Source organism: Symphalangus syndactylus, chromosome 8 (assembly GCF_028878055.3).
Source record: "Symphalangus syndactylus isolate Jambi chromosome 8, NHGRI_mSymSyn1-v2.1_pri, whole genome shotgun sequence".
NCBI lineage: Eukaryota > Metazoa > Chordata > Mammalia > Primates > Hylobatidae > Symphalangus > Symphalangus syndactylus.
In genome coordinates this window covers 137,697,665-137,716,467 of record NC_072430.2, presented here as the reverse complement: position 1 = coordinate 137,716,467, position 18,803 = coordinate 137,697,665, and the positions used below count along the sequence as shown (strand labels likewise).

At 49.1% G+C, this 18,803-nt stretch overlaps 1 protein-coding gene across 2 annotated transcripts in view; it reads right to left on the bottom strand.

Annotated features, from left to right (window-relative positions):
- INPP5D (inositol polyphosphate-5-phosphatase D) overlaps positions 1–16,634 on the bottom strand; it is a 156,104-nt gene extending 139,470 nt beyond the window's left edge. For both annotated transcript variants that reach the window (XM_055291011.2, XM_055291012.2), the window contains exon 1: positions 13,973–16,634. In XM_055291011.2, coding sequence (XP_055146986.1) covers positions 13,973–14,106 — 134 coding nt within the window. In that variant the 5' untranslated portion in view covers positions 14,107–16,634. The remainder of the gene's footprint in view (positions 1–13,972) is intronic.
- Between the last annotated feature and the right edge of the window lie 2,169 nt (positions 16,635–18,803).

Genomic DNA, 18,803 nt, shown 5'->3' with positions numbered 1-18,803 from the left:
GTCACGAAGGGAGAGTCAGAGGCAGGCGCACAGAACAGGAAAGCCTTTCTGGTTCAATCAAATGTGGCAGACAAACCTTTATGGCTTTTTCAAAGATGTTCTAGAAACATTGAAACAAAGAAACAGCTCCATGTTACCAAAACAGATCAGAATTCAAAAGCTAGTATAATAGGAAGAAGATACTTCCCATACTTCCCCCTTAGACAGTAACGTCTCAGCAGATGTTAATGACCCTGCATAGCCAATGCACAGGGCTGGACATTCTGACCCCCGGGGCTGAATCAGTTTCAACCTTCAAGGGAAAACATACAGCACCACCCCACACACACCCCAACAGCCCCACCACACACAAGTCATCGGGTGAGCAGTAGTACCAAACTATTCCATGGGTGTGGGGGCTCTGCCAGGCAGTGGAGGAGGATGCTCACTTGGCCTGCCACCCCACCAGCAGTTTGTATTTCATTCTGGTCCTATATACACACACACATACATGTGCACACACAACATATGCATACATGTGTATACATGTAACATGCATGCATGCATATGTGTATGTACACATGCACATACACACACAATATCTTACATGCAAAATGTTTAAAGCAAAGATTCCACAACTAAATAGTGTTTGGCAATTGCTGCCCTGGAACATAACCTGGAAAACATGCTCACTGCTCTTTGGGGGCAGTGGGTCTCGCCTAGCCCTTCCCCAGCTCTTTGTGGTGATTTAGTAACACCTTGTTACGCTAACACTGGCTCTCAGCTGAGACTCCTCCCAGTGACTGGGTGGCCTTTCAGAGTAATTAGATCAGGATTATTCCCATTGGAGATCTGGGTTAGGATAGCACTGGGCCCAACAGTACTTCCTTCTGCTAACAAATGAGATTTGTTCCATTCCCAGATGAAGGGGGGCTTACAGCAAATTTCCCATGTGACTCCCACAGGTGCTGGGTGATGACAGGTGCCCACCCTATGCTGAGTGTAGAGGCAAAGAAGAGGCAGGAAGGTACTATCAGCAGAAGGGCATTCCAAGACCAGGTCAACCCTGATGTGGTACGAGCAGTTCTACTCTAATATGGGAGGACAAGCCTGTGGAAGTAGGAAGAAACTGCATCGTGTTTGATTCTTTCAGATAAATCTTAGCATTTCTGTATGGCCATTCCTAGCCAAATGAACACTGACAGCCAGACCCAGGAACATCTTCACCATGGACAGACCCACAGAGAGACAGAGAACCAAACTATAAAATTCAAGAACCTCTTTGTGTTCCTATCTCGCTTTGCTGATCTGCTCCTGTAATTGCTTTTAAATCCTTTTGTGACTCTTGTTACATATCATTTCTAATTTCTAAAGTTTTTGTCTGTGTTTTTGCATTTTCTTAAGACTGTGTTTCTGCAGATTTCCCAACCAGCTCCTAGCTGCAGCCCTGCCAGGTTCTGGTGACACAGCTCTGGCCCCTGCCTCTTCAGGTCAGGGGTGGGAATGGATCCTGAGGGTGCCAGCCACTGGCTGCATTGCCATTCCTGTCTTTATCACTCCTGTTGAACATGCCATCTATTTCCTGCCAGGACCCTGGGCACCACAAACAGTTAGAAATGAGAAAATGAAGATGGCCACAATAAAAAAAAAAACCTTACAGTTATACAAAACTATGCATGATTGTTTGCCAGAAATTTTGAAAATCTCAACAAATAGATTGTTCTCTGAAAATTATGTATAACTTAACAGAAGTGACATGGGAGGAAATAGAAAACAAGACCAATTCAACACTAAAGAATAAATTGAAGTAAATATTAAAGAATTATCTCTATAAATGGCGTTGAGAAGAAGTGGCTTTACCAACATTTTTTTAAGTATTTCAAAAATCAGATAATAATTATGCTACATAAATGCCTCCAGAATATTTTGTAAAATATACATGACTCTTAAAACCATAACATAAGCAAAATCAGGTAAATCAACCTCAACTATGAATACATATATAAAAATCCCAAATAAGTTTCAGAGTACAATAAAAAGATATTGTATCAAGAATAGTTCATTGTAATCATGCGAAATGGTTTAATATATATAAGTCAAATATAAATATATAAAAGTATTTTACCAGTAAATGAAATAAGGGATATAATATAATCATCACAATAGATATTAAAAAGGCATTTGATAAAAATTAAATACTCAGTCCTTCTGAACTCTTTCTAAAACTACAAGAAGACTGCTTCTTCTTGGACGTGACAAACAGCAACAATTATTTTTTATCAAGTGGTAACTAGGTGACAGAGGCTATCCCATGCCCTTCCCAGGTGGTCCACGGCAATTCTCACAGTATGTCTCCTTGAGGTGGATGTTTTCTTTTTCCAATATTCCCCACTGTAGTGTTTTAGAAATACTGGCCCATGCAATAAGTTATGAAATCTGAATAAGTGTCATAAGTATTTGGAAAGTACACCACAAAACAATGGTAATTTATAGATGACATGGGAGTCAAACATGAGAGTCAAACAAGAAAATCCCAGAGAAGCAATTGAAAAACAATTTGAAATAATGAGAAGTGAGTAAAGTGACAGAATAAAAGATGAATTTATAAAATTGATAACTTCCCTGTATGTTATCAGTTATAATGAAATGTAGGGGAAAATGTATTCACAACAGTAATAAGAGTATAAGTTAATCGGAAGAAATTATAACAATAAATATGCAGGATCTATATGAAGAAAATTACAAAGTTTAAAATAATAGGGACAACCATATTTGTTAAGACTGAATATTACTAAAATGCCAATTTACCCAAGCTATATTATGGATTTTGTACAATTCCAATCAAAGTCCCAATAGTAGTTTTCTCCAACTTGGCAATATTATTAGCTGGTTCACCTGGAAGAATAGATAGGAAAACACCTAAAATAAAATATTTTATAAAATTAGGTGGTATAATTGTTATGATATTGGTGAAAGAAAAGCAGATATACATGGAACAGAGTATAAACACAAAGAAAGATATATGACTTAAAATATGATAAAAGAGGAACCGGCCGGGCGCGGTGGCTCACGCTTGTAATCCCAGCACTTTGGGAGGCCGAGGAGGGCGGATCACGAGGTCAGGAGATCGAGACCACGGTGAAACCCCGTCTCTACTAAAAATACAAAAAAATTAGCCGGGCGTGGTGGCGGGCGCCTGTAGTCCCAGCTACTCGGAGAGGCTGAGGCAGGAGAATGGCGTGAACCCGGGAGGCGGAGCTTGCAGTGAGCTGAAATTGCGCCACTGCACTCCAGCCTGGGCGACAGAGCGAGACTCCGTCTCAAAAAAAAAAAAAAAAAAAAAGAGGAACCCCAAAGGGTAAAGGAATGTTATTCAGTAAGAGGTTTTGGGAAAGATGATTAGTTGAGAAAAATACACATAAATCTTTTTTTTTTTTTCCTTTTTTTGAGGCAGAGTCTCACTCTGTGGCCCAGGCTGGAGTGTAGAGGCATAATCTTGGCTCACTGCAACCTCTGCCTCCTGGATTCAAACGATTCTCCCACCTCAGCCTCCCAGGTAGCTGGAACTACAGGCACACACCACCACGCCCAGCTAATTTTTATTTTTATTTTTTTGTATTTTTAGTAGAGACAGGATTTCACTGTTAGCTAGGATGGTCTCGATCTCCTGACCTGTGGTTATCTGGCCACCTCAGCCTCCCAAAGTGCTGCAATTACAGGCGTGAGCCACTGTGCTCAGCCTAAATCTGTATCCTACATCATTTATTAAATTAATTCCAGAGAGATTAAATGGTTCAATGTAAAACAAACAAACAAAAACAAAAGTAAAAAACCCATAACTGCTATATTTGTTTTTACCAAGTACTGTGCTAAAAATGTGATACATATTTTCCGTCCAATCTGCCCCACATCATTATCACATAGGTATTCTTAGCCCTGGTTTTCAAATGAGGAACCAGAGCCCAGCAGAATTAAATAAACTGCTGGATCCTGGCCAGACGCAGTGGCTCACGCCTGTAATCCCAGCACTTTGGGAGGCCGAGGCAAGTGGATCACAAGGTCAGGAGTTTGAAACCAGCCTGGCCAATATGGTGAAACCCTGTCTCTACTAAAAAATACAAAAATTTGCTGGGCATGGTGGCGAGTGCCTGTAATCCCAGCTACTCAGGAGACTGAGGCAGAAGAATCGCTTGAACCCAGGAGGCAGAGGTTTGCAGTGGGCCAAGATCACGCCATTGCACTCCAGCCTGAGCGACAGACTAAGACTCCATCTCAAAAAAAAAAAAAAAACAAACAAAAAACTGCTGAATCTTTAGCCCAAGTCTATTAGCTCCAAAGGCTCTGTCCTAACCCACCTGCCTTGCGCAAGAAGAAACAAGTGAATTTCTGTGTGCAGAGGGATTCTCTGCATTGAAAAGCGAAGGGAGAAAAAAGGAAAAGACTGATAGACTTCACTATACAAAAATTTACCATCCCTGAATGTCAAAAAAATCATAAAACTTAAAGGAAAATCACAATGAAAATATTTGCAACAAGTGTGATATAAATTTGTGCAAGTAGATAATAGAAAAACTATAGCTTCAATAGAAAAATGGCAAAGAGAATTGAACAGACCATAGGGGATTATGAAAGTCAATAACTCTATCAAATAATCTCAACATGACCACAATCAAATGCAAATCAAAATGAACGTTCACCACCTTCACCTTGCAATGTATTGTGTTTTGAAATGAAAATATTCAGAATAGGAAGGTTAGAATGAGGCGGGCACTCTCTTGTACAGCTTACTGGTGTATATATGGAAAAAAATTTCTGGAAAACAATGTATCATTCTGTATCAAGAGCCTTAAAAACACTCCTGTCCCTTGATCTAGTAATTCCACTCCTCGGAATCTATAACCAGACATGTTTATAACATTTCTGCACAAAGATCTTCATCAGTCATATTTATAACAACAAAATGCTGTTGATAACTTAAATATCTGATAATAGAAGAATCATTTCATAAAGTGTGGCACATCATGTAATAGAATCCTGTACATCCATTAAATATGATCATTAGGAAGAAAACCTAACTAAATGGGAAAATGCTAATGCTGCTAGAAATCTCAGACTAAAATTAAAATATGATATTTAGGAAGAAATTCTAACTAAATGGGAAAATGCTAATGCTGCTAGAAATCTCAGACTAAAATTATACATATACATGTAATACATGTATATACAAGATGGAAATTACATACATACAGGGAGGAAGAGAGAAGAAGATACACCAGCGAATTAGCAATGTTTATGTTAGTGTCTCGTGATGGGGTGGTTACTTTTCTGCTTTTTGCTTTGTACTTTCTGTGCTTTGTATAAATACCATTTTTTAAAGTGACTCTAAAGAACAGGACGTCGCTGTTTATCAGATCTATTTGTTTCTCCATTGCCACTGACAGCTGTGTGGTCCAGCAAGCCTCTCTGCTCTGGGGAGGTCCCAGCTGATCTCTCGGGGCCAGCCCTCCGTGGGGTTGTTTACAATAAGTATTGAACCCAAACTGTTAGGGTCCTGCACTTGTTAATATGGTGTTTTTCTAATGAAAAGGGACAATGGGAGCATGAAGTGAGCAGGGGAGAGAATCTGGTCCCCACGTGCTGCTGCACCTGTCAACCCTGAGTCACCCCCATCATGGAACACGCTGTGCTCCTTCCATCGTCCTCAGCCCCAGGACTTCAGTCCCCTCTGCACCCACCCCCTCAGTTGGAGCCTAGTGGTCTTCAGATGCCTGCCTTTCTTCTTGATGTCATGTTCATTGCCCCTGGTTTCACTCCACATGCCTCCGTGCCCCCATCCCTTCCTCCTGCCGGCTTCCAGGCTCCCAGCCCTGTCCCCAACAGCCTCAGTCACAGGGGCATCACTCAGTCCTCTTCCTGCTTCCATCTCTCTGAGTGCTTCCTCCGAGGAGGTCTCAAGTGACAGCTCAGCATCCCCCGGAGGCCTCCAGGAAGTTTCTGAAGCAATCCTCTGCCCCCATTCTCCTCTCTCCTCTATGTGGAATGTTCTTCACAGATGGGTTTTGTACTCCTCTGTTTCTGAGATGTCACTAGTCACTTTTAGCTCATAAAGACTAATTGCCAGCACGATTTTTTGCTTTTTTTTAGACGTAGCTCTGTCGCCCAGGCTGGAGTGCAGTGGCATGATCTCGGCTCACTGCAACCTCCACCTCCTGGGTTCAAGCAATTCTCCTGCCTCAGCCTCCCAAGTAGCTGGGATTACAGGCACCCGCCACCATGCCCAGCTAAATTTTTTGTATTTTTAGTAAAGACAGGGTTTCACTGTGTTGGCCAGGCTGGCCTCAAACTCCTGACCTCGTGATCCGCCTGCCTCGGCCTCCCAAAGTACTGAGATTACAGGTGTGAGCCACCAGGGCTGATCACCAGCATGACTTTTTTTTTTTTTTTCAAGACAGAGTTTCGATCCTGTTGCCCAAGCTGGAGTGCAAGGGCGCCATCTTGGCTCACCGCAACCTCCGCCTCCCGGGTTCAAGCAGTTCTCCTGCCTCAGCCTCCTGAGTAGCTGGGATTACAGGCATATGCCACCATCCCCGGCTAATTTTGTATTTTTAGTAAAGATGGAGTTTCTCCATGTTGGTCAGGCTGGTCTTGAACTCCCAACCTCAGGTGATCCACCTGCCTTGGCCTCCCAAAGTGCTGGGATTACAGGTGTGAGCCACCTTGCCCAGCACCAGCATGATTTTTATGTGTGCGAAACATTCGGTGGGTGCTTACCACATGCCTGGCCTTGGTCTATAAATGTCACTCACATCTTTCCATTTTATCCTCTCAATAACCCAAGGAAACAAGGAAAAGACAAACAACCCTGTTTTCTAAATGTGCAAAGGATCTGAATTGACATTTCTCCAAATACAAATGGCCATTAAGCATGAGAAAAGACGTTTGGCATCATTAGCCATTAGAGAAATGCAAATTAAAACCACAATAAGACATCGCTTCACACCCACTAGGATGGCTATAATAAAAAAGATAGTAACAAGTGCTGGTAGGGAAGTGGAGACATTGGAACCCTCAGATGTTGCTGGTAGGAATGCAAAATGGTGGATCCACCAAGGAAAACAGTTTAGCAGTTCCTCAAAGTGTTAGACTTAAATGACCCAGCAATTCTGCTCCTAGATATAGACCCAAGAATATTGAAAATATATGTTTGCACAAAACCTTGTGTATGAATGTTCATCGCAGCATTATTCATTATAGCCCAAAAGTGGAAACAACCCAAATGCCTGTCAACTGATGAATGGATAAACAAAACGTGGTTCTTTCAATACAGTGGCTCATTAGTCAGCCCTGGAGAGGAATGATTCATGCCGCAACACAGACAAAGCTTGACAGCATTGTGCTCAGTGAAAGAAGCTGGCCCGAAGGTCCACATGTTGTATGTTTCCAGTTATGAAACATCCAGAAAAGATAAATCCATAGACAAAAAGTCATTTAGTTGTTGCCAGGGGTTGGGTGGAGAGGGAATAGGGAGTGACTGCTATGGGTACACGGTTTCTTTTCTTTTCGAGTTATTGAGAATGTCCTGGAATTAGACAGTGGTGTTGGTTTCACAACATTGTGAATGCACTAAAAACACGATAAAGAATTGTATACCAAGGCCGGGTGCAGTGGCTCACGCCTGTAATCCCAGCACTTTGGGAGGCCGAGGCGGGTGGATCACCTGAGGTCAGGAGTTCGAGACCAGCCTAGCCAACATAGTGAAACCTCGTCTCTACTAAAAATACAAAAATTAGCTGGGTGTGGTGGCAGCCACCTGTAATCCCAGCTATTTGGGAAGCTGAGGCAGAGGATTGCTTGAATTCAGGAGGCAGAGGTTACAGTGAGCCAAGACCACACCATTGCATTCCAGCCTGGGCAACAAGGGTGAGACTCTGTCTCAAAAAGAAAAAAAAAAAAAAATTAGCCAGGCGTGGTGGCATGCGCTTGTAATCCCAGCTACTCAGGAGGCTGAGGCAGCAGAATCACTTCAACCCGGGAGATAGAGGTTGCAGTGAGCCGAGATTGCGCCACTGCACTCCAGCCTGGGCAACAGAGCAGGACTCTGTCTCGGAAAAAAAAAATAAAATAAAGAATTACACACCATAGAAAGGGTGATTGTATGGAATACGAATTACACCTCAATTTGAAAAAATAACCCAACGAGTGGGCTTTGGCCTTGTCATCCTCATTCCACCCGTGAAGATGCTGGGTTGGCACAGGAAGGTTAGCATTTTGCAAATGCAGCACACCAGAGCCAGCAGACCACAGAGCCTTGCTCCTCAGGAGTGCACAACATGGCACGAATTATAGAGGGAAGAGCAGAGCTCCTCTCACTCTATGTCTGGGGTGGGGAGAAAGGCCTGGCTGCGAGGACCACACGTCATCATGACGCAAGGGTTCATGTGCAGGGAGATGGCACCAATTAATTGAGAAGTGCTGATGTGAGGCTGCATGCAGTGGCTCACACTTGTAATGCCAGCACTTCGGGAGGCCAAGGTGGGAGAACCACCTGACTCCAGGAGTTAGGGGCCAGCCTGGGCAACATAGCAAAACCCTGTCTCTACATAAAAAAGATTAGCCAGGCTTGGTGACTTACACCTGGAATACCAGCTACTCAGGAAACTGAGGCAGGAGGATCGCTTGATCAAGCAAGGCTGCAGTGAGCCGTGATTGTGCCACTGCACTCCAGCCTGGGCAACAGTGAGAGACCCTGTCTCAAAAAAAAAAAAAAAAAAAGGGCCAGGCGCAGTGGCTCACACCTGTAATCCCAGCACTTTGGGAGGCTGAGGCAGGTGGATCACGAGGTCAGGAGTTCAAGACCAGCCTGGCCAACATGGTGAAACCCCATCTCTACTAAAAATACAAAAATTAGCCAGGTATGGTGGTGGGTACCTGTAATCCCAGCTACTCAGGAGGCTGAGGCAGAAGAATTGCTTGAATCCTGGAGGTGGAGGTTGCAGTGAGCCAAGATCACGCCACTGCACTTCAGCCTGGGCGACAGAGCGAGACTATCTCAAAAAAAAAAAAAAATAAAGGCTGGGTGCAGTGGCTCATGCCTGTAATCTCAGTACTTTGGGAGGCCAAAGAGGCCAGATCACCTGAGGATAATACAAAAAAAAAAAAAAAAAATTAGCCCGGTGTGGTGGCAGGCACCTGTAATCCCTGCTGCTTGGGAGGCTGAGATAGGAGAATTGCTTAAACCTGTGAGGCGAAGGTTGCAGTGAGCCAAGATTGCACCACTGCACTCCAGCCTGGGCAACAGAGCAAGACTCTGTCAAAAAAAAAAAAAACATAAGAAGTGCTGATTGTGTTCATGAATTTATGAATTTAACCTACCAGGTAGACAAACATGCAAAGCACCAAAGCTAGAGCCTATCCCTGGACCCGAAAGGACTTTTCTGGGGGGCTGAGCATAGGCACAGAAAACCTGGAGACTCCATTTTAACACGCTTGCTCTGCATCACTTCACATGGAAGATACAGTTAGTGAGTGAAATACATAGGCCTTCCAGGGCACATCACCCCTTCCTGGTCTTGCATGCAGAGAGAAAACTCGGCCCAGTTAGCCTTGGATAAAGCCCCTTGGCCTGCTTTCTGGTGTGAACCAGATGTCAGTAGCTCTGACTACTGCCTGGGCCAGCATTTTTTCCCACTGCTGTCAATATCAGATATGAAAAATAGTGCCTTATTGCATTTGCACAAAAATAATTAACAGTGTCTATTTTACTGAAGCTTCGAAAGGGAGACTTAGCCACCCGCTCACACCACAGCTTTCCAACTCTGTTGGACTCTCTGAGGTTAGGAGTTCCGCCCTCCCAATTCCCTTCTCTGTGACTCCATCACCAGAAGTTCCCTCTCCAGGCTTTGCCCCGCCCCACATAGGCCACCTTTTGGTCTCTGTTTCTCGCTTCCAGGAAAATCATGCATGCAAGTCCTGGCCCTGTTATTTGTTAGTCCTGTAAACTAGGCCTGTTCCATAAACTGCTCTGTGCCTCGGTTTCCCCATCTGTAAAGTGGGGATAATAGGACTTCCTTTGAAGGTCTTTGTGGACATCAAATGAGTCAATATAAGCCTAGAATGGTGCCTGGCCCACAGCTCTTTGGAAGTTGCCTGCTGTTATTAGGCAGAGCAGGTTGGTAACAACCTTCTGTTAGTGAAGCAAGGTCTGTCCAGTGCACTGTCTACACTGCCCCTGGGAAGGGGTGAGCCAGACCCTGCCATGGTGCCTGGGTGGCCTGTGGAAGGCCACATGTGGAGGGAAACCAAAACCACACTCTCAGCTGTGGCCAGACCAGGCATTGGGTTCTGGGCCAAAGGCAGCCACGTGCCTTCGCCTCCCCCATGAGGGAAGCCCCCTCTCTCTGGAGTGATTGGCTGGGAATGCCGCCCTCCTGGGCAACTCCAGGCTGGATGGCAGCCAGCTGAGCCAGTCACCCTAGGCCCGATCGCAGGCCCCGGCTCCTCCTTCAGAGAGGTCAGGGTGTATCCTGATGTTGGGCCTTTGATCACCTTTGCCTGTGCAGATTGCACAAGGGGATGCCGGCTCGGCTGACCCATGGACCCTTGCATTGACTGACCCCATTCCCAAGGCATCTCTTCTTTGCAGCATAAGGCCCTGCCAGGTGTGCTGGCCCCTGCATGGCAGGAGAGGGCATGAGCCTGACAGCTCTTAATGTCTCCCATCCACGATGTGCCCAACATCCCCTCAAGGCACCCACAGACTCCCCCCGGAGCAGGGCCAACTCTGCCGGGGGATTTGAGTGGGGACCAGGTGGGGACGACATAGGCCCTGCTTAGAAGAGCCCCTGGCTGCAAGATGGCAGAGTTGGACTGAAACCAGGCAGCCATCTGCTGGAGTCTTCCCACTGCAACTCTCTGTGCCCCGAGATGGAGCCCAGGCTCCCTGTCAAGCAGGGCTTTCCAAGCTGCTGAGGTGAGATCAAAGCTTTCCTGCCCAGTGGTAGGTGACGGGGCTGACCTCTCTCGAGGAAATGCAGGGTTTGCTGGGTATGGGCAGAATGTGCACTCCTAAGTCACGTGGGTGGCACTGAATTGCAGCCCTGTCTTTTGATGTCCAACCCCTGCTCAAGTCCATTTACATAATCAAATCCTGTTCTCTTTCCTGAGCACAAAGGTCCCTCCCTGGTGAGGCTGCTCTCGGTTCCTGAGACTCCAGGCACACTGGCCCAAACCATCAGGTGGATACTCCGGGCCGTTGTCCCCTTGCCCACCAGAGGGGGCCTGGGAGGGAGTGCTGCCGGGGCCCAGGCAGGATGAGGTCAGGGCACCTGGGGGATCCGAGGGGCCACAGGGCAGGTATACTTTTCCCATGGACTTTGTTAGGGCAGGAGGGTGAATGTGTGGCTTCCTTCTGCAGTCACTTCTAGAGCAGGGTGGCTCCAGGCTTCCAGGGCTGGGGGGCAAAGCCTGCTACTTCTGCAGCCGCAGGAAACCCGGCTGCCCTGCACACCCCTCAGCCTGGGACTGCCTGCCTTTGCCGTCTCCGTCAGGCCACGGCGACTCTGCAGGGAACACAGAAAACTAAGGGTGGTAGGGTTTGTTTTTCAAGAAGTTCAATCTCTTTGCTTTAAATGACTGGCTTTTTTTTTTATGCCCTTCCTGCCTCTTTTGGTGTCAAAGGCTGCTTTCTTTCAAGAAATGAGGTGTTGGAAGATGACAGTTTGTTATCATTCATTTAGTTTTTAGTTTTAAAATCTCCGTAATTGGCAAAATCCAGGGTGGCAGCCATATGAAGCCTGCAGATGTGTGCAAAGTCTGCAGGTCCATAGCATCCCATGGCCTACAGTGGAGCCTGACCCTGCAAGAGGGGAAGCTTCCCACCCTGAGCAGAGGAGAAAGGGGAACCCTGAGCCCAGGGTTTGTCTGGCCAAGGGGTGGGGCTCCTGGTGTTTGCAGCCCAGCAGCCTCAGGATAGGAGGCTGACGAGGCTTCGGCTAAGGAGGATAGTGGACATCTGTAGGCACCACAGGTCCCTCTCTAAGGAGCAGACACTGCACACCCATCATGACTCTGAGAGTAACTCAGTGCAGACAAGGGTTCAGAGAGAAGAGGTGGAGGAAGGAATACGAGAACCGGCCTGGATCCCAGCAGTTTTGCCCCCAGCCAGCATGGTGGACAAAGGCCTCGGGCTCTCTGCACTCTGTCTACCCCCTGAAAAACCAGGGCTGTTTCACCAGAGCTTCTCCAAGGCCTCTCCAGCTCTGACTCTGGCTCAGGCTGATCCTAGGCGTTAAGATGCTCACAGCTTGGAGTCAGAGAGACCCACGCCCCATGTCTGTAACCTGAGCAACCACAAAGCAAGCCCTGGTCAAAGGGCTGCGGTGAAGGTTAATGAGATAGGGCCCTGGAAGCCCTCGGCTCAGCCAACACCAAACAGCCAGGACAAGATCCCACTGGGCCAGGAGAGAAATCCAAGTAATCCACACGGGCCGGGTGGAGTCAGACTGGGTTTGTGAGATGCCTAAGAGAATCTTCCTGCCCCTTCTAAGGCCCCAGCAGCAGCAGGTCCCCATTGGGGAAGTCCAGGCAGCCTGGGCCTGCGTTCCTTCCCCTGAGGCATGAGAGAGGGGCACAGGAAACTAGTCTTTGGAGGTGGGGCTGCAGACTGTCAGCACAGGCCAGCGACCGGCTGTGAGCCTGGCTTGGTTTCCAGTGCCCCAGCTGACCCTGCAAACACTCTGGCTCCCCTTGCTTCTTTCTCCAGCCCCGCAAGGCTACAGGCATGCCCCGCTGGACTGGGAGCAGGAGAGGTTGGGCCACAGGCTGCTGCTCTCAGCTGCAGCCTCTGGGGGCACATGGCCGTGGCTTTGACTGTTGTCACTCACTTAACCTGCCAGGACCTCAGATTTCTCATCTGCAAAGTGGGGCTTTTAACAGGACCTTCACTTTAGGTTGTGGTGAGGATGAAATGGGCTAACAAATGCTTAGCACGGCAGGTCCCAGCTGTGAGTCAGTATTCAAAACAGGTCTGGGTTCATCACCCACTTCCCCTCCTGCCTGGAGAAGGGCAAGGCCCTGGCTGCTCAGGGGAACATTTCTGCCAGCCCAGGGATGCTACTTGAGATGTTCAGGTGGACACACCCTTCCCTGGCTACGCCCTGGCACTGCCTGAGGCCCCGGCAAAATGATTAGACCAAGAGCTGCAGGGCAAGGGCCTCCTTCAGACACTGGACAGGAAGGGGGTTTTAGAAAGGAACCCTTCAGCAAGTGGCTGGTTCCTCCATTGTTGGCACAGCTGGCACATTCAGTAACATCCCCAACCGGGCAGTGGGAGGAGTTGATGGTGACAGAGACCCAAATGGAGGGGGTGGGGGGTGGGCAGCAGTCACAGCCGAGTGCTCAGGAGAGAGAAAAGGCTGCTCGCTGCTGGTAACGGTGACTTCCTCTGCTCTCAGGCCCCTGAAAGCAGCTTCTGAGTGAACGGAAAGTCCTTTCTTGATTAAACTCACCCCATATTCTTGGCTCACCAAACAACAGCTGCTTCCAGGGGCCCGAAGCCTGGGTGCTCCAGGAAGGGTCCCCCTTGCCACCTTTGCTCTTCTCAGGGTTTCTGAGCTGGGCATCTTTGAGCTGATCTCTAACACACCCACCTCCACGGAGCCCTGAGCCTCCTCCTGGCTCAAAAAGCCCAAACTCCCTTCTCTCGGTCCCCAGACTCCAAGGAAGCCACAAGGTCCACACAGCTCATGGGAAGCTGGGGTGTAAGATCAGGCCTCAGAGTGGTTCTGACAGCTCCAAGGCTGCAAAACCTGCCACGAGACCAGCTCTCTGAACTCCAAGGCCAAGGTCCAAGGACAGGGTCCATGACAGGGTGGTGGGGAAGTGTGCATGTCAGATCACTCTGTCCTGTGACATAAGAACAACCCATCCCAATGCTGGGCCCCCTCTAAGCTCCTCTGTCATCTCTGTGCCCGGGGAGGGAGCATGTTGTACTCACAGCACACAGAGCGCGTATGCCCGGGAGATGGACTCGCTGGCACGCACGAGGAAGCTCCCGTCCTTGCCCGTCCTGGAGAGCAGCTCCTCCGCCTTGGAGCGAGTGATGTTGCCGTGGTTCCAGCAGGGGACCATGGTGGGCGTGGGCCTCCTCGGCCGGGCCGGCGGGCACCCCCAGGACCCACACACCACCGAGGGGAGCGGAGGCCCCTCCGCTGCAACCTGCCGCCTGTTGCCTCTTGGTGGCCTCGGCTGCTGCCACCAGCTTAACTGACTGACTTCCTGTTTCAGGCGCTCAGCGAGGGAAAGGAAACTGAGCTGCGGACAACTTCCTCATTACAGAAACCAAGCGAGAGAGAGAGCGGGGAGGGGAGGCTGGCCGTCCAGCGTCCCCCACACCCTGCCACGGCTGCCGCGGCTCCCTCGCCTGCCCTCTCCTTCCTGGGAACAGGTCGCAGCCTACAGTTGAAGTGTCCAGTGGCAGCTGAAGTCCCCTGGGTGGAATGACCGGCTCCAGAGACGTCAGGAGAGTTGTGGCCACTTCTGAAGACGCGTGGCCTAGCAGGCATGGGTGGGCCCCAGGAGTAGTTCTTCTGCGGCCGTGCTGACGCCCACGTGGGATGCCACACTCTAGACAGGCCCCCGAGCCTTCTGCTCTCCCCCAGGGCTTTTCAACACCCACCCTGAACCTCCAAAACACCCAAGGGGGCACAGCTTCTCAACTGGGACTACGGCCTGCCCCAGGACAGAGCAAACTTGAGGGGGAGGGGATAGTCGAGCCCCACCCCTCCCCCTTAGAGACTCCCAGCGGCCTGGGTGCTGGGAGACCTTGGCCGCCACCAGCCGAGGGCACCAAGGTCCAAGTGATGGCTCTGTGACCCCATTACGCTCATTCCCAGGGGCAGGTGGGTGCTGCACGGGCAGCACAGCTCTGATCCCTGCAGTCCAGCTTGGAGACACACAAAGGGAGCTCGGAGGGGATGTGGACCGTTTACAGCGGGAACATAGGCTGGGTTTGTCCCTGGGCTTCTCCAGGATGCTGGGGAAACAAGCTCGGAGAGGAGAACCCCAAAGCCCCACAGGGCAAGCTGGCCGCCTGGCCAAGGACAACACTGGGTGCTGAGTCCTGCATCTCAGCAGTCAGGACGGCCAGTCGGACTGCACCGCCTCCAAGGCTGGGCATGGCCACGTTTGCCCACCACTCAAAGAGGAGCTGCCTCTCCAGGGACCGCCATCCGGGACCAGTCATTTCTGAGGGCTCTGCAGTGGACACCCATCCCTCGGCCCCCAGACCTGGGCACCCTCCGTCTTTGGGTCAGGCTCACCAAGGCTGAAGGGGCACGTGTTGACCTGCTGCACAAAGAGTGCCCCCACCATCCCACATCCAGGCCTTGCCCTCCAGGACATGACAGCAGACCCCCTCCAGGAAGGGGCACCAGCCAGGCAGCGCCACCACATTCAAGCTGTGGGAACCTGGTCAAGTTTCTTCTCTCTCTCGGCCTTGGTTTCTTCTTGTCTAACTTGAAGGACGCAGCTCATAAAGGAGCTCACATGTGCCCAGGGGCTCAACATGCATCACACTGATGGTTTTCCCAGAACAGGGCCCCCAGCACTTCCCCGCTGAGCAACACGCATGGCAGGTGAGTCTGTAGGGCAGAAAAAGCACTCCCAGTCAAGGACCTCTGGCCAGGCCTGGAGCCAGGCGTGGGGACACATTGGTGATGGGAACTGGCCTCCACACTCCGGCCCTCCTGGAGCATGCCACCTCTGCAGCAGCCCAGCGTGGAGGCCTCCACTCAGCACCTGTCCACCCCCTCTTTATGGGGCCATCTCCTATGCCCCCACTGTGCACCTTCGCACCCTCCTCGCTTCCCTGCCGGCCTCCACTAACATCCATGAAGCCCCAGACCACGCCACCAGGAGGATCCATTTGCAATACTGGTCCCTTTCCATCTCCACCCACTCATCTCTAGAGACCCCTACCACGCCAAGACTGCTCTACTCAGAGAGCTCCCCCAAACCCCCAGCCCCGCACCTCTCACACCTCTATTCCCACGGTCCTTGCCATTCCACAGAGTGAGATCCCCTGGCACACATGCCACACAGGCACGCACCCCTCGTTTTTAAGACCCATCCCATCTTTGCTTCCTTTTCTACCCAATTGCCTGATCTATCCAGCATGGTCAGCTGGCTTGTCCCCGACTCTTCTGCCCTCCAGAAAATCCCAGTATCTAGATCAGGGCTGCCCCTTTGGTGGGTGGATTTTTTCTTTTGTAGGTATCCAGTCAATATAAATAATTTTAACATATTACAAAATTCACGAACTCATGTGAGGGATAGTGATTTATCAATGAAGACTTCAAATAATGGCTAGAGAGTGGCCAGGCACAGTGGCTTACACCTGTAATCCCAGCACTTTGGGAGGCTGAGGTGGGTAGATCACCTGAGGTCAGGAGTTTGAGACCAGCCTGGTTAACATGGTGAAACCCTGTCTCTACTAAAAAAAAAAAAAAAAAATCATCCAGGTGTGGTACATGCCTGTAATCACAGCTACAGCTACTTTGGAGGCTGAGGCAGGAGAATCGCTTGAACCCAGGAGGCAGAGATTGCAGTGAGCCGAGATCGCGCCACTGCACTCCAGCCTAGGCGATAGAGCGAGACTCCATCTCAAAAACAAAAAAAATTTTACTGTCCCAAATTTTACAGCATAAAGGTAGAACCACACATCTTCCAGCCATATTCTCTTGAGTGTATTAGGCCATAATCACTGCATTCCTATCTTGAGATCCCACTTGATGATGACTGCACCCCAGCCCTCCAAATACAAGAGCAGTCTCACTCTCCAGGGATGTCCGCCTGCATCTGGCTTGGCAAGACCAATGTGGAGAGCTCAGCATCACCACGTGGATGGGAGGTGGGAGATGATGCTGCTGGGAAGAGCCCATGGGTATATCGGTGCTGTGCAGCAATGTCCTCGAAAGACGTTGGAGGAGGCGGCTGCCTGATAGTGGACAGGAGCCTCCAGAAGGGACAAGGGACTCCAGCTGCTGCTCGCAGGGGTGAGGAGGTCCTAGACCACCTGCCACTATCCCTGCTGTCCTCAATGCTGGGGGCCACTCAAAGGAGGAACCTGCTCCCCAGGCTGTGCCCAGGAGCCACACCCAGCCATAGGGCCCCAGAGCGATTGCATAGTGTGAGTCTACACATTCCTTGGAGCATCTGGTCAACCTCACCCAAGGGGCAGAGGCTTGGAAAGCAGCTGAGGGGAAGAAGTGGGGTCGGACTCACTCATGTGATCCTAGGTCCAGACTGGGGCACCTGCCCAAAGGCACTGCTAGCCCTGGCAAGCCCCAGGCCCCATCAGGGGACTTGAGCAATTTCTGGGAAAGCTGGGCAGTGAGAAGCATCAGGGTGGTCTGGCAGGCACCTGGTCATGGGCACTCAGCCAACTCTAGAAGCTCCGGGAAGAACAGACAGGCCTCAGTGTTGAAGAGGAGGGCTGACGTGGCAGGGCCAAGGCATAGGAGAGATTCTGCTTTGGAAACCTTGAGTGAGGGCAGGTCACAGGAAGGTTTGAGTCTCAGGACAGGGTCAGGGCAGGCTGGGAGAGAGTCACAGTGGAGACACCAAGCTTCTTGTCCAGGGGTCCTTCCACCGTGGACAAGAAACAGAAAGAATTTCAGGGTCTGAGAAGGGACTAAGCCAGGAGAGGGGAGGCAGAGGTCAATATATACTGTGTATATATATATATGTGTGTGTGTGTGTGTGTGTGTGTGTGTATACACATACACACGCACATTACATTATATATATATAGTGTGTGTATATATATATATATACACACACATTATATATATATAATATATATCTACTATACAATGTTAACAGATATACAATATATCTAAGCATTTGTCACTGTACTTCCCTTCCCCTCCTGTGTTCATTGAAGCCCTTTACTATGCCCCAGGGCTCCCACTCTCCCCCAGCCTGGGTGGATAGATAGATATCACTCATGGCTTGGGGTGCAGGGGCTGAAGTGTTCACTCACTGAGTGCTAAAAGCAAAGGGAGCACTGATGGTTAATTTTATGTTAACTTGGCTGGGCCTCAGGACCCAGATATTTGGTCGACATTATTCTAGATGTCTCTCTGAAGGTATTTTTTAGATGACATGAACATTTAAATCAGTAGACTTTGAGTAAAGCAATTCCTGTGTGTAGGCCTCATCCAATAAGCTGAAGGTCTTAATAGAAAAAGACTGACTTCCTCCAAAGAGTGAATTTGCCAGTAGATTGCCTATGGACTCGAGCCGCAGCAGCAACTCTTCCCTGGGTCTCCAGCCTGCCAGCCCACTCTACAGACTTTGCACTTGCTAGCCTTGACCATCCTATGAGCCAATTCCATAAATATCTATCTATGTATCTATCTGTCCACTTGTGTATCTCTCCAGCCATCCATCTCTAGCCATCTATGTATCTAGCCATCTATCTATCTAGCCATCCACCTATCTATCCACCTATCTAGCCATCTATCTATCCATCTATTTATCTATCTAGCCATCTGTCTATCTATCCATCTAGCCACTATCTATCTAGTCATCTATGTATCTAGCCATCCATCTATCTATCCAGCCATTTATCTAGCTATCTAGCTAACCATCCATCCATCTATCTATCTAGCCAAATACCTATCCATCTATCTAGCCACTATCTATCTAGCCATCTGTCTATCTAGCCATCCATCTGTCTAGCCATCTGTCTATCTATTATCTATCTATTGATCTATAAATCTATCGATCTGCCTATTTAGTCATCTATCTATCTAGCCATCTAT